Source organism: Hyperolius riggenbachi, chromosome 1, assembly GCF_040937935.1.
Source record: "Hyperolius riggenbachi isolate aHypRig1 chromosome 1, aHypRig1.pri, whole genome shotgun sequence".
In the NCBI taxonomy this organism is placed as follows: Eukaryota; Metazoa; Chordata; class Amphibia; order Anura; family Hyperoliidae; genus Hyperolius; species Hyperolius riggenbachi.
In genome coordinates, this window is record NC_090646.1 from 3,359,348 (window position 1) to 3,374,490 (window position 15,143).

Here is a 15,143-nt window from a genome sequence, read left to right on the forward strand (position 1 = left end):
TGGTTATTGGGTGACTGGGGTTCAAATTCAGAAAAGGGGACAGAGCCACAAACAGTGAATCAGATTTGTTTCATTCCATGGGAAAGTACAAATTATCGATGCCAAGGACCCCAAAGCTCACAAACTTGGTCATTGATTGACTCTGTGTCCATATTACAAACAGTGGGCGGAGCCAAAACCTAATTTCACTGGAAAATGTAAACTGCAGCCATTTTTACACTGTTTATAGCAGGGTTCCCAAACTTTGCCCAGATTAATATTCAGGGAAGTGGGTGGAGCCTATAATAGCCAATCAAAATTCACCTGTTGATTTTCAAGGGGAATATTTAAATTGCTGCCGTTTTTACACTGTTAATAGCAGATGCCTCAAACCTGCTACAGTTGGTCATTGGGTGACTGGGGTTCAAATGCTGGAGAGGGGCAGAGCCACAAACAGCCAATCTGATTTGTTTAATTTCTATTGGAATATACAAATTATTGATGCCAAGGACCCCAAAGCTCACAAACTTGGTCATTGAGTGTTTGTGTGTTAGGGTTAGAAAGTGGGTGGAGCCAACACCAGCCAAATACATAAACGGCAATACCGGGTCATCAGTGGGTGGAGACAAATACAAATTTCACTGGGAAAATGTAAACTGCAGCCATTTTTACACTGTTAATTACAGGGATCTTAAACTTTGCACAGTTGGTCACTGGGTGACTGGGATTAATATTCAGAAAAGTGGGTGGAGCCTACAAAAGTAAATCAAACTTCACCTGTTGCTTTTCAAGGGGAATATTTAATTGCTGCCATTCTTGAACTGTTAATGGCACAAGCCTCAAACCTGGTACAGTTGGTCATTGGGTGACTGGGGTTCAAATTCAGAAAAGGGGGTGGAGCCACAAACAGCCACTCAGATTTTTTTCCTTTCAATGCAAATTATTCTTGCCAAAGACCGCAAAGCTCACAAACTTGGTCATTGAGTAATTGTGTGTTAGGGTTAGTAAAAGTATGCAGAGCCAACACCAGCCAAATACATACCCGGGCAACGCCGGGCAATCAGCTAGTACATAATAATAATAATATGGTAGTAGGATATTAGACTATGACTATGGTAGGATTAGCACAAACACCTGATCCTGTGTGACAGTGAGGAATAATGACAAGGTTGGGAAGAGCAGTTGGTACGTGTTGGCGCTGCGCTCGGTGGCAGTTGGTATGTGTTGGCGCAGTGCTCGGTGGCAGTTGGTACGTGTTGGCACTGGCTCGGTGGCAGTTGGTACGTGTTGGCGCTGTGCTCGGTGGCAGTTGGTACGTGTTGGCGCTGTGCTCGGTGGCAGTTGGTATGTGTTGGCGCTGTGCTCGGTGGCAGTTGGTACGTGTTGGCGCTGTGCTCGGTGGCAGTTGGTACGTGTTGGCGCTGTGCTCGGTGGCAGTTGGTATGTGTTGGCGCAGTGCTCAGTGGCAGTTGGTACGTGTTGGCGCTGCGCTCGGTGGCAGTTGGTATGTGTTGGCGCTGTGCTCGGTAGTAGTTGGTATGTGTTGGCGCTGTGCTCGGTGGCAGTTGGTACGTGTTAACGCTGCGCTCGGTGACAGTTGGTACGTGTTGGCGCTGTGCTCGGTGGCAGTTGGTATGTGTTGGCGCTGTGCTCGGTGGCAGTTGGTACGTGTTGGCGCTGGCTCGGTGGCAGTTGGTACGTGTTGGCGCTGTGCTCGGTGGCAGTTGGTACGTGTTGGCGCTGTGCTCGGTGGCAGTTGGTACGTGTTGGCGCTGTGCTCGGTGGCAGTTGGTACGTGTTGGCGCTGTGCTCGGTGGCAGTTGGTACGTGTTGGCGCTGTGCTCGGTGGCAGTTGGTACGTGTTGGCGCTGTGCTCGGTGGCAGTTGGTACATGTTGGCGCTGCGCTCGGTGGCAGTCGGTATGTGTTGGCGCAGTGCTCGGTGGCAGTCGGTACGTGTTGGCGCTGTGCTCGGTGGCAGTTGGTATGTGTTGGCGCTGTGCTCGGTAGCAGTTGGTATGTGTTGGCGCTGCGCTCGGTGGCAGTTGGTACGTGTTGGCGCTGCGCTCGGTGGCAGTTGGTACGTGTTGGCGCAGTGCTCGGTGGCAGTCGGTACGTGTTGGCGCTGTGCTCGGTGGCAGTCGGTACGTGTTGGCGCAGTGCTCGGTGGCAGTTGGTACGTGTTGGCGCAGTGCTCGGTGGCAGTCGGTACGTGTTGGCGCAGTGCTCGGTGGCAGTTGGTACGTGTTGGCGCTGCGCTCGGTGGCAGTTGGTATGTGTTGGCGCTGCTCGGTACTGGTGTTGGCGCCAACACGTACCAACTGCCACCGAGCGCAGCGCCAACACGTACAACTGCCACCGAGCACAGGGCCAACACGTACCACGGTGGCAGTTGGTACATGTTGACGCTGTGCTCGATAGCAGTTGGTATGTGTTGGCGCTGTGCTCGGTGGCAGTTGGTATGTGTTGGCGCTGTGCTCGGTGGCAGTTGGTACGTGTTGGCGCTGCGCTCGGTGGCAGTTGGTATGTGTTGGCGCTGTGCTCGGTGGCAGTTGGTACATGTTGACGCTGTGCTCGGTGGCAGTTGGTACGTGTTGGCGCTGCGCTCGGTGGCAGTTGGTATGTGTTGGCGCAGTGCTCGGTGGCAGTTGGTACATGTTAGCGCTGTGCTCGGTGGCAGTTGGTACGTGTTGGCGCTGCGCTCGGTGGCAGTTGGTACGTGTTGGCGCTGTGCTTTGTGGCAGTTGGTACGTGTTGGCGCTGTGCTCGGTGGCAGTTGGTACATGTTGGAGCTGTGCTCGGTAGTAGTTGGTACGTGTTGGCGCTGTGCTCGGTGGCAGTTGGTATGTGTTGGCGCTGTGCTTTGTGGCAGTTGGTACGTGTTGGCGCTGTGCTCGGTGACAGTTGGTACGTGTTAGCGCTGTGCTCGGTAGTAGTTGGTACGTGTTGGCGCTGTGCTCGGTAGCAGTTGGTACGTGTTGGCGCTGCGCTCGGTGGCAGTTGGTACGTGTTGGCGCTGTGCTCGGTAGCAGTTGGTACGTGTTGGCGCAGTGCTCGGTGGCAGTTGGTACGTGTTAGCGCTGTGCTCGGTGGCAGTTGGTACGTGTTGGCGCTGTGCTCGGTGGCAGTTGGTACTTGTTGGCGCTGTGCTCGGTAGCAATTGGTACGTGTTGGCGCTGTGCTCGGTGGCAGTTGGTACGTGTTGGCGCTGTGCTCGGTGGCAGTTGGTACTTGTTGGCGCTGTGCTCGGTGGCAGTTGGTACTTGTTGGCGCTGTGCTCGGTGGCAGTTGGTACTTGTTGGCGCTGTGCTCGGTAGCAGTTGGTACGTGTTGGCGCTGTGCTCGGTAGTAGTTGGTACGTGTTGGCGCTGTGCTCGGTAGCAGTTGGTACGTGTTGGCGCTGTGCTCGGTAGCAGTTGGTACGTGTTGGCGCTGTGCTCGGTGGCAGTTGGTACTTGTCTGCGCTGTGCTCGGTGGCAGTTGGTACGTGTTGGCGCTGTGCTCGGTAGCGGTTGGTACGTGTTGGCGCTGTGCTCGGTAGCAGTTGGTACGTGTTGGAGCTGTGCTCGGTGGCAGTTGGTACGTGTTGGCGCTGTGCTCGGTGGCAGTTGGTACGTGTTGGCGCTGTGCTCGGTAGCAGTTGGTACGTGTTGGCGCTGTGCTCGGTGGCAGTTGGTACATATTAGCGCTGTGCTCGGTGGCAGTTGGTACGTGTTGGCGCTGTGCTCAGTGGCAGTTGGTACGTGTTGGAGCTGTGCTCGGTGGCAGTTGGTACGTGTTGGCGCTGTGCTCGGTGGCAGTTGGTACGTGTTGGCGCTGTGCTCGGTAGCAGTTGGTATGTGTTGGCGCTGTGCTCGGTGGCAGTTGGTACTTGTTGGCGCTGTGCTCGGTGGCAGTTGGTACGTGTTGGCGCTGTGCTCGGTGGCAGTTGGTACGTGTTGGCGCTGTGCTCGGTGGCAGTTGGTACGTGTTGGCGCTGTGCTCAGTGGCAGTTGGTACGTGTTGGAGCTGTGCTCGGTGGCAGTTGGTACGTGTTGGCGCTGTGCTCGGTGGCAGTTGGTACGTGTTGGCGCTGTGCTCGGTAGCAGTTGGTATGTGTTGGCGCTGTGCTCGGTGGCAGTTGGTACTTGTTGGCGCTGTGCTCGGTGGCAGTTGGTACGTGTTGGCGCTGTGCTCGGTGGCAGTTGGTACGTGTTGGCGCTGTGCTCGGTGGCAGTTGGTACGTGTTGGCGCTGTGCTCGGTGGCAGTTGGTACGTGTTGGCGCTGTGATCGGTGACAGTTGGTACGTGTTGGCGCTGTGCTCGGTGTTTGTCGCAGTGACACACAATTGAGCAGAAGGTTCTGGGAATAGGAAGTAAATCCAGGAAGCAGATGAAAGTTTGGGAACAGACAGAATAAGAACAGTGATGCATAATACAGTCTTTATTGTGGACAGTCAGGATTGAGCACCACTGTAAGTGAGGAGATACACCATTCTGCTTATACCAGTCCTCACCACAGGAGGCGTCAGGGCGTGGTCTCCTCATCTACACAACTTCAGTGATGTCACATCCTGATCATGTCATACAGGAAGCTCCTCCCCAATAACGTCACACATAAGTTCCTCCTCTGATTATGTCATCCAGAAGGCCCTCCCCCGGCGATATGCCACATTGAGCTCTTCTTGTAATGAGTTCATACACCCCCATTCTTCTTACAATGGAATCCTCCCCAGTGATGTCATACGCTGAAAGTCTCTCCTGATGGTGTCATATAAAAGGTCCTACTTAGTGATGTCATATAGTATCGTTCTTGTTTGCAGAATTTCATGAACACTAAAACTCTTTTCCTGTGAGGCCCTCATGTGCAGGCCTCATCTGAAGAGCGTGTGAGTAACTGGTGACCTCATCCAGTGACATCATACACTATGGGCCTCATCCAGTGACATCATACACTATGGGCCTCCTCCACCCAGGGCTGCAGGTTCTGCAGGGCGCAGAGGGAGGAGTTATGAGCACACAGGGGGTCCCGAGGAAGGGGCTGCTGAAGGCTTTTCTGGAAGGCGTCCTGCTGTAGCTGCAGCATCATACGATTGGTCTGCTGACGCTCGGCTTCTCGCTCCTCTGCCGTCTGCCGCCTGGCAAAGAGAGAGCACATTTACTAGCAAATACAGGAAAGCCTGGCACCTTTACATCATGCCCCGCCCATCACTATACACCCCCGCCCATCACTATATAGCATGCCCCGCCCATCACTATATACCCCCGCTCATCACTACAGCATGCCCCGCCCATCACTATATACCCCCGCCCATCACTACAGCATGCCCCGCCCATCACTATATACCCCCGCCCATCAGTACAGCATGCCCCGCCCATCACTATATACCCCCGCCCATCACTACAGCATGCCCCTCCCATCACTACAGCATGCTCCGCCCATCACTATATACCCCGGCCCATCACTACAGCATGCCCCGCCCATCACTACAGCATGCCCCGCCCATCTATACGGTGCTGCAGAAGGTGTGTGTGTGTGTGTGTGTGTGTGTGTGTGTGTGTGTGTGTGTGTGTGTGTGTGTGTGTGTATCACGCAAAAACGGCTTGACCGATTTGAACAAAACTTGGTACACAGATCCCTTACTACCTGGGATGATATGTTCTGGGGGTCTCGTGGCCCCCCTGCACACCTGGGCGGAGCTACAAACATCAACTCAGATTCCACCCATTCAAGTCAATGTAAAAAATGTAAAAGGCTGCCATTCTCACAGTAATCAAGCCAGAGTCCCCACACTTGGCACAGTTGGTCACTTCGTGACCGAGGTTACAAATCCAGGAAAAGTGGGTGGATCATAAAACAGCCAATCAAATTTCAGCCGTTCATTTTAAATGGGAAAATGTAAACTGCAGCCATTCTTACACTGTTAATGGCAGGGTTCTCACACTTGGTACACTTGGTCACTGGGTGACTGGGATTAAGATTCTGGAAAGTGGGTGGAGCTTACAACAGCCAATCAAAGTTCACCTATTGATTTTTAAGGGGAATATTTAAACTGCTGCTATTCTTACACTTTTAATGACAGAGGCTTAAAACTTGCTACAGCCGGTCATTGGGTGACTGGGGTATAAATTCACTAAAGGGGTGGGGCCACAAACAGCCAATCAGATTTCCTTGGTGGATAAACTGCTTCCATTCACACATTTTTGATGCCAGGAACCTGACAGCTTACAAACTTGGTCACTGGGTGACTGTGTGTCAAGGTTACAAAAAGTGGGCGTAGCCAAAACAACTTTTACTGGGAAAATATAAACTGCAGCCATTCTTACACTGTTAATGGCAGGGTTCTCAAACTTTGCACAGTTGGTCACTGGGTGACTGGGATTAAGATTTTGGAAGGTGGGTGGAGCCTACAATAGCCAATAAAAATTCACCTTTTGATTTTCAAAGGGAATATTTAAGCTGCTACAATTCTTATACTGTTAATAGCAGATGCCTCAAACCTGCTACAGTTGGTCACTGGGTGACTAGGGTCCAATTTCAGAAAGGGGGCGGAGCCACAAACAGCCAGATTTGTTTATTTTTCAATGGGAATATACAAAGTATTGATACCAAGGACCCCAAAGCTGATAAACTTGATCAATGAGTGACTGTATGTCAAGGTTAGAAAAGTGGGCGGTGCCAACAACTAAATTTTTAACATGGCAGGGTTCCCAAACTTTACACAATTGGCCACTGGGTGACTGGGATGAATATTCAGAAATGTGGGTGGAGCCTACAACAGCCAATCAAAATGTACCTATTGATTTTCAAGGGGAATATTCACATTGCTACCATTCTTACACTGTTAATGGCAGAGGCCTCAAACCTGATACAGTCAGTCATTGAGTGACTAGGGTCTATATTCACTAAAGGGGTGGAGCCACAAACAGCCAATCAGATTTGTTAGATTGATTTCAGCCATTCTGTTATTGGCAGGGTTCTCAAACTTGGCACAGTTGGCCACTGGGTGACTGGGACTAATATTCAGGAAAGTGGGTGGAGCCTACAGCAGCCAATCAAAATTCACCTTTTGATTTTCAAGGGGAATATTTACATTGCTGCTATTCATACACTCTTAATGGCAGAGGCCTCAAATCTGGTACAGTCAGTCACTGGGAGACTGGGGTTTAAATTCTGAAGGGAGCGGGCCAATTTGTTTAATTTCAATGGTAAAATGCAACTTATTGATGCCAAGGACCCAAAAGCTCATAAACTTGGTCATTGAGTGACTGTATGTCAAGGTTAGAAATAGTGGGCGGAGCCAAAAACAACTAACTTTTTACATGGGAAAATATAAACTGCAGCTATTCTTACACTGTTAATGGTAGGGTTCTCAGACTTCACACAGTTGGTCACTGGGTGACTAGGATTAATATTCGTAAAAGTAGGTGGAGCCTACAAGAGCCAATCAAAATTCCCCTATTGATTTTCAAGGGGAATATTGAAACTGCAGCCATTCTCACACTGTTAATAGCAGAGGCCTCAAACCTGCTACAGTCGGTCGTTAAGTGTTTGGGGTTCAAATTCAGTAAAGGGGCGGAGTCAAAAACAGCCAGATTTCTTTGCTGGATAAACTGCTTCCATTAGCACAATTTTGATGCCAGGATCCCAAAAGCTCACAAACTTGATCATTGAGTAGTGACTGTGTCAAGGTTACAAAAAGTGGGAGGAGTTAAAAACAGATTTTTCTGGGAAATTGTAAACTGCAGCCCTTCTTCACTGTTAATGGCAGGGCTCTCAAACTTAGCATAGCTGGTTGCTGGGTGACTGGGATTAATATTCAGGGAAGTGGGTGGAGCCTAACAATGCCAATCAAAAATCACATATCGCTTTTCAAGGAGAATATTAAAATTGCTGCCATTCTTGCACTGTTAATGGCACAAGCCTCAAACCTGGTACAGTCGGTCATTGGGTCACTGAGGTTCAAATTCAGAAAAGGGGACAGAGCCACAAACAGTGAATCAGATTTGTTTCATTTGATGGGAAAATACAAATTATTGATGCCAAGGACCCCAAAGCTCACAAACTTGGTCATTGATTGACTTTGTGTCCATATTACAAACAGTGGGCGGAGCCAAAAACAATTTTCACTGGGAAAGTGTAAACTGCAGCCCTTCTTACACTGTTTATGGCAGAGTTCCCAAACTTTGCCCAGATGGTCACTGAGTGACTGAGATTAATATTCAGGGAAGTGGGTGGAGCCTATAATAGCCAATCAAAATTCACCTGTTGATTTTCAAGGGGAATATTTAAATTGCTGCCGTTTTTACACTGGTAATAGCAGATGCTTCAAGCCTGCTACTGTTGGTCATTGGGTGACTGGGGTTCAAATGCTGGAGAGGGGTGGAGCCACAAACAGCCAATCTGATTTGTTTAATTTCTATGGAAATATACAAATTGATGCCAAGGACCCCAAAGCTCCCAAACTTGGTCATTGAGTGTTTGTGCGTTAGGGTTAGAAAGTGGGCGGAGTCAACACCAGTCAAATACATAAACGGGCAACACCGGGTCATCAGTGGGTGGAGACAAATACAAATTTCACTGGGGAAATGTAAACTGCAGCCATTCTTACACTGGTAATGGCAGGGATCTTAAACTTTGCACAGTTGGTCGTTGGGCGACAGGGATTAATATTCAGAAAAGTGGGTGGAGCCTACAAAACAATCAAACTTCACCTATTGTTTTTCAAGGGGAATATTTACATTGCTGCCATTCTTGCACTGTTAATGGCACAGGCCTCAAACCTGGTACAGTTGGTCATTGGGTGACTGGGGTTCAAATTCAGTAAAGGGGGTGGTGCCACAAACAGCCAATCCCATTTTTTAATTTCAATGCAAATTATTGATACCAAAGACCACAAAGTTCACAAACTTGGTCATTGAGTAATTGTGTGTTAGGGTTAGAAAAAGTATGCAGAGCCAACACCAGCCAAATACATACCGGAGCAACGCCGGGCAATCAGCTAGTGAGAGAATAAAGAAGTTTGGCTAAACCTTACCAGAGGAGCTGGCAAGATACTAACAGCACAAATGACTGAATAGTTTAACTAGACCTTGTCAGAGGAGCTGACAAGATACTATCAGTCACTGGAGCTATATAACTAAGTCTGAACCTTACCAGAGGGGCTGGTAGGTTCTAATAGCAAAGAGCACCTCAGCAGTGGCTAGGGCCCACTGGTGAGTAGAGTAGTCAGACAGGCTAGGTTCGATAACAGGCAGGCAGAGATAGTACCAAATCGGTGGGTGAGAGAATAGTAAATATCAGGCAGAGGTTCAGCAACTAAGTCAGAAAGGCAGAGGTGCAGAATCGTATAGAAATAGCAAGGTCAGAGAGTAGCCAGAATCATACACAGGTTATCAGAATACAATGTAATAATAACTAACTATAGATATGTAAGGATTGGTGTCAGCAACACAGATTTTTCTGATTATTGGTGATCTGCAGTATCACCAATAATACAAATGCTATACCTGATTATGTGGTGATCTGCAGAATCACCAATAATACTAGTATAGCTAGACACAGGACACCCAATGTGGTATAGTGTTTGGTGCAACAGTAATCAGAGAGGTTATCTCCCGAGAAGCGGGAGATACAGACACTACTGCAGCCAAGGATTCCCTGAGGAGCAGGGAATCAGACTGCACTGCAGCCAGTGGACCTCTGAGTGGCATAGTCCCACTGACTGTGCTGCCAGATGATCTCCCGAGGAGAAGGAATAACAGACTGTACTGCAGCCAAGAATTCCCTGAGGAGCAAGGAATTCAGATCATACTGCAGCCAGTGCACAGCTGAGGAGCAGGGAGCACTGGCTGGACTGCAAGGATGATATGTAATGGAATGAGAGATTCTGATAGACCTGCAGCTGAGGATTTCCTGAGGCGCAGGAAATCAGACTGTACTGCAGCCAGTGGATACCTGAGAAGCAGGGATCACTGACTGGAGTAAATGATTGGTCTGCAGCTAAGGATTCCCTGAGGGGCAGGGAATCAGACTGTACTGCAGCCAGTGGACCTTAGAGAGGTAAAGACCCACTGGCTGTGCTACAAGATGGTCTCTTGAGGAGCAGGTGACCAAAGGTCTGTGCTTGCAGCTAGTGAACACCTGAAGAGCAAGTGTCACAGATAGTACAGTAAGGCTGATCATCCAAAAGGCTAGGTGACAGCCAGAAAGGTCAGACAAGCCAGGTCGGCAACACACGGACAGATACAGTACAGAGGCGGAAGACTGATTCGGTATCCAGGTACAGGCAGTGTCGGCAACAGTTAATCAGATGGGCGGAAGTACCGAATCAGTGAGCAGGAGAGTAGTCAGGAAAGCCAAAGATCATAACAGGTAACAGTAATATATCAATCCTAATCTAGGTGTGAAGTCCTTGGTTTCAACACCTGGGAACTAATCTAACAAACAGTAGCAATGTAGCAATAGTACTTTAAGGCTATCAATGGAATCTGACTCAGTGTGAATTCCCAGCTCCGGCTGGTTCTAACACACTGTAAGATCTGACTAAGGTCTGAGCGCTCACACGTAAGCATTCGCAACAGCAGACAACTTGCAACTGACAGGCAAGTCCTATATATACCCAGAGCGCTCCACAGCGCCGCCCCAGTCACTCAGCCAATCCGGAGCATAGCTGGAGTCAGCTGATCGGCCTGATCAGCTGACTCCCCTTCTACTAGCATAAAGGTCCTGTCGCCTGGCGTGCGCGCGTAGCTCTCCATCTGTGTGCACTAGAAGGACCAGGCGAACCAGCATCATGTTGCTGCGCGGCAGAAGCCGCCGGCTGGAACGCGGAGATAGCCGCCATGCCGCTTGCCCGTGCGGCGGCATCTCCGCTATTCATTACAAGATAGATGTATTTTGCAAACACTGCATATACATCTATCATCAACAGGAACCTCCCTAGGTCTGAGCGCTAACACGAGTGTATTCGCAACAGCAGACGAGTTGCCAATGATCTATGAAGGCTTAAGAAGCCAAGGAGAGCCCAGCGCCACGCCCCCTAGCAATCAGCCAATCCGAGCGGTGCGAGTCACTCCTGACGTCAGCCGACCGGCAGGTCAGCTGACGCGCCTTCTTCCAGCATAAAGGTCCTGTCTCCACGCACGCCCGCGCGATACAGAGACCCTATGAGCAAGAGACAATGCCATTCCCGGCGTGCTAGACGCCACCGGGACGGATAAGGGCTGAGAACAGGGAACAAAGGCGGCTGCGGGTATAGCCTGCGTATCCGCCGCAGCCGCCATAGTTTCAGATGTTACACCAATACAGTCAACCTGTCGATTTGATTTTCAGCTTCAGTCTTTGCCAGCCTAATTTCTTTTTTACAATTGTTATTGCACTCCTTATAATTGCTTAGTGCAGCCTCGGTCCCCTCCTGTTTTAGAACCTTATAGGCATTCTTTTTCCTCTTCATTTTATCTCTAACCTTCTGTTTAACTAGTTGGCGACCACAGCGGCAACCCCAGGACCGCCTAACGCCAATTTGCGTCAAGTCCTGGGGCTGCAGTTTGCAGGAGATCGCGCACAGCCTGCACGCACATCTCCTGCTCAGGGGCGGAGTCTCCGGGAGACTGTTAGACGGTGAAAAAGCCGTCTTTACAGATCAGCAGCAGCGCTGTACTGGGGACAGCCGCGTGACACGGCTGTCCCCCTGGGGCAGAAGAGAACAATCGGCTCTCATAGGCAGAAGCCTATGACAGCTGATCGCCAGGATTGGCTGGCTGGGGAAGGGGGGGGGGGGGGGGAGAGGTTTAGAAACAACAACAAAAAAAAGAAATATAGTAAAAAAATATAAATATTTGTAAAAAAAAAATAAAATAAAAATAAACACAGGATGGGCGATCAGACCCCACCAGCAGAGAGCTCTGTTAGTGGGGAGAAAAGGGGGGAGGGGGGAATCACTTGTGTGCTGTGTTGTGCGGCCCTGCAGCTTGGCCTTAAAGCTGCAGTGGCCAATTAGCAGAAAAAAGGCCTAGGGGGGTTTAACACTGCGGTCCTCAAGAGGTTAAGCCATTCTGCTGTTGATTTACTTCTATGCTTAAAGTTGTTGTCTTGTTGCAACACCCATTCTTCAGCCGGTGGACAGATGGCCTTAAGTTCTCCTTCAAAATGTCTTGATAAGCTTGGGAACTCACGCGCCACTGAACGGAAATGGAGGAAAACTAGACTTAACCAGGATTTCCTACAGTACAAGACCAACCTGCTGCAGTTCCACACTGCCCTTGCTCATGCGAAGCAGGAATACTTTACCAAGCTCATCGGAGCACAAGCTTCCAACCCCCAGCATCTTTTTGCCACCTTCAACTCCCTGCTTAACCCCCCCCCCCCACCCTCCGTTTCCTCCCTCTCTGCCACAGATTTAGCCACCCACTTCACCAACAAAATTGTCTCCATCCGCCAGGAAATATCCAATCTCAAATCTTCACCTCCCACCCCCTCCCAACCAACTCCTCCTCCACCCTATCCTCCCCTAACCTCCTTCACTCCTACTACCACCGAGGAAGTCATCCACCTACTGCAGACTTCCCATACCACTACTTCCCCCCTTGACCCCATCCCTTCTGATTTACTCCAGCCTCACTTCACGGAATTGGCCCCAGTCCTCACTACCCTGTTCAACCTCTCCCTATCCACAGGCACCTTCCCCTCAGACTTCAAGCAGGCCACTGTACTACCCCTGCTCAAGAAACCTTCACTCAACCCCTCGCTACCCTCCAACTACTGTCCTATCTCCCTCCTCCCCTTTGCCTCAAAACTCCTTGAGCGTCTGGTTCACAAACGCCTGACCTGGTTCCTCAATGCCAACTCACTGCTAAGCCCACTGCAATCTGGATTTCGGCCTGCCCACTCAACCAAAACTGCTCTCACCAAAGTGGTCAATGACCTTGCCTTAGCTAAAGCCGAAGGTAAATACTCCATTCTCCTCCTCCTTGACCTTTAAGCAGCGTTTGACACAGTAGATCATCCCTTACTCCTCCAGTCCCTCCAGTCCATGGGCATTCACGATCTTGCCCTGTCCTGGCTTTCATCCTACCTCTCCAACCGCTCCTTCACAACCGCCTTCAATGAGTCCTCGTCCACCCCCAACCACCTCTCGGTGGGAGTCCCCCAAGGTTCAGTCCTTGGCCCCCTACTGTTCACCCTATACACATCCTCCATTGGCAAGGTTATCTCCTCCATGGGTTTTAACTATCATCTGTATGCAGATGACACCCAGATCTACCTCCACACCCCTGACATATCCACCACTACCATGGACAAGGTCTCCTCCTGCCTATCAGCCATCTCCTCCTGGATGTCCGCTACGTTCCTGAAACTAAATCTAGACAAAACGGAATTTATGATCTTCCCACCCCCGTCATCCCTGGACCTCCCAGATGTGCATGTCACTGATAACCACACTACCATTCGCCCTACCTCTCAAGCCCGCTGTCTGGGTGTCACCCTGGACTCCGCACTCTCCTTATTTATTTATTTATTGTATTTATAAAGCGCCAACATATTACGCAGCGCTGAACATTAATTTAGGTTACAGAAAATATTTAGGGGTGAGATACAGCAATATGACAATACAGGATACAAGAAAACCAGATCACACACCATAGTATGAGTACCAGGTAATGCTTAGTCACTGGATGGGAGCATGGAGATCACACAGCACAGTATGAGTACAAGGTAATGCTTAGTCACTGGATGGGAGCATGGAGATCACACAGCACAGTATGAGTACCAGGTAATGCTTAGTCACTGGATGGGAGCATGGAGATCACACAGCACAGTATGAGTACAAGGTAATGCTTAGTCACTGGATGGGAGCATGGAGATCACACAGCACAGTATGAGTACCAGGTAATGCTTAGTCACTGGATGGGAGCATGGAGATCACATAGCACAGTATGAGTACAAGGTAATGCTTAGTCACTGGATGGGAGCATGGAGATCACACAGCACAGTATGAGTACCAAGTAATGCTTAGTCACTGGATGGAGCATGGAGATCACACAGCACAGTATGAGTACAAGGTAATGCTTAGTCACTGGATGGAGCATGGAGATCACACAGCACAGTATGAGTACCAGGTAATGCTTAGTCACTGGATGGGAGCATGGAGATCACATAGCACAGTATGAGTACAAGGTAATGCTTAGTCACTGGATGGGAGCATGGAGATCACACAGCACAGTATGAGTACCAGGTAATGCTTAGTCACTGGATGGGAGCATGGAGATCACATAGCACAGTATGAGTACAAGGTAATGCTTAGTCACTGGATGGAGCATGGAGATCACACAGCACAGTATGAGTACAAGGTAATGCTCAGTCACTGGATGGAGCATGGAAATCACACAGCACAGTATGAGCACAAGGTAATGCTTAGTCAGTCACTGGAGGGGAGCATGGAGATCACACAGCACAGTATGAGTACAAGGTAATGCTTAGTCACTGGATGGGAGCATGGAGATCACACAGCACAGTATGAGTACAAGGTAATGCTTAGTCAGTCACTGGAGGGGAGCATGGAGATCACACAGCACAGTATGAGTACAAGGTAATGCTTAGTCACTGGATGGAGCATGGAGATCACACAGCACAGTATGAGTACAAGGTAATGCTTAGTCAGTCACTGGAGGGGAGCATGGAGATCACACAGCACAGTATGAGTACAAGGTAATGCTTAGTCACTGGAGGGGAGCATGGAGATCACACAGCACAGTATGAGTACAAGGTAATGGTTAGTCACTGGAGGGGAGCATGGAGATCACACAGCACAGTATGAGTACAAGGTAATGCTTAGTCACTGGATGGAGCATGGAGATCACACAGCACAGTATGAGTACAAGGTAATGGTTAGTCACTGGAGGGGAGCATGGAGATCACACAGCACAGTATGAGTACAAGGTAATGCTTAGTCACTGGATGGAGCATGGAGATCACACAGCACAGTATGAGTACAAGGTAATGCTTAGTCACTGGATGGGAGCATGGAGATCACACAGCACAGTATGAGTATCAGGTAATGCTTAGTCACTGGATGGGAGCATGGAGATCACACAGCACAGTATGAGTACAAGGTAATGCTTAGTCACTGGATGGAGCATGGAGATCACACAGCACAGTATGAGTACAAGGTAATGCTTAGTCAC

General features: G+C 49.7%; 2 protein-coding genes across 2 annotated transcripts in view; both read right to left on the reverse strand.

Annotated features, from left to right (window-relative positions):
* Positions 1-1,438: 1,438 nt before the first annotated feature.
* LOC137525149 (putative uncharacterized protein ENSP00000383309) lies at positions 1,439-2,635 on the reverse strand. The gene has a single exon (XM_068246019.1). The coding sequence runs from the start codon at positions 2,633-2,635 to the stop codon at positions 1,439-1,441; it is 1,197 nt and encodes a 398-aa protein (XP_068102120.1).
* A 1,758-nt stretch (positions 2,636-4,393) lies between these two features.
* Positions 4,394-15,143, reverse strand: part of TLX2 (T cell leukemia homeobox 2) — a 37,520-nt gene continuing 26,770 nt past the window's right edge. The window contains exon 3 of the mRNA XM_068265982.1: positions 4,394-5,095. Coding sequence (XP_068122083.1) covers positions 4,906-5,095 — 190 coding nt within the window. The 3' untranslated portion in view covers positions 4,394-4,905. The remainder of the gene's footprint in view (positions 5,096-15,143) is intronic.

Excerpts from the sequence above, each read along its gene's own strand:
- LOC137525149 (XM_068246019.1), bottom strand. The coding sequence starts at position 2,635 with ATGTACCAACTGCCACCGAGCACTGCGCCAACACATACCAACTGCCAC.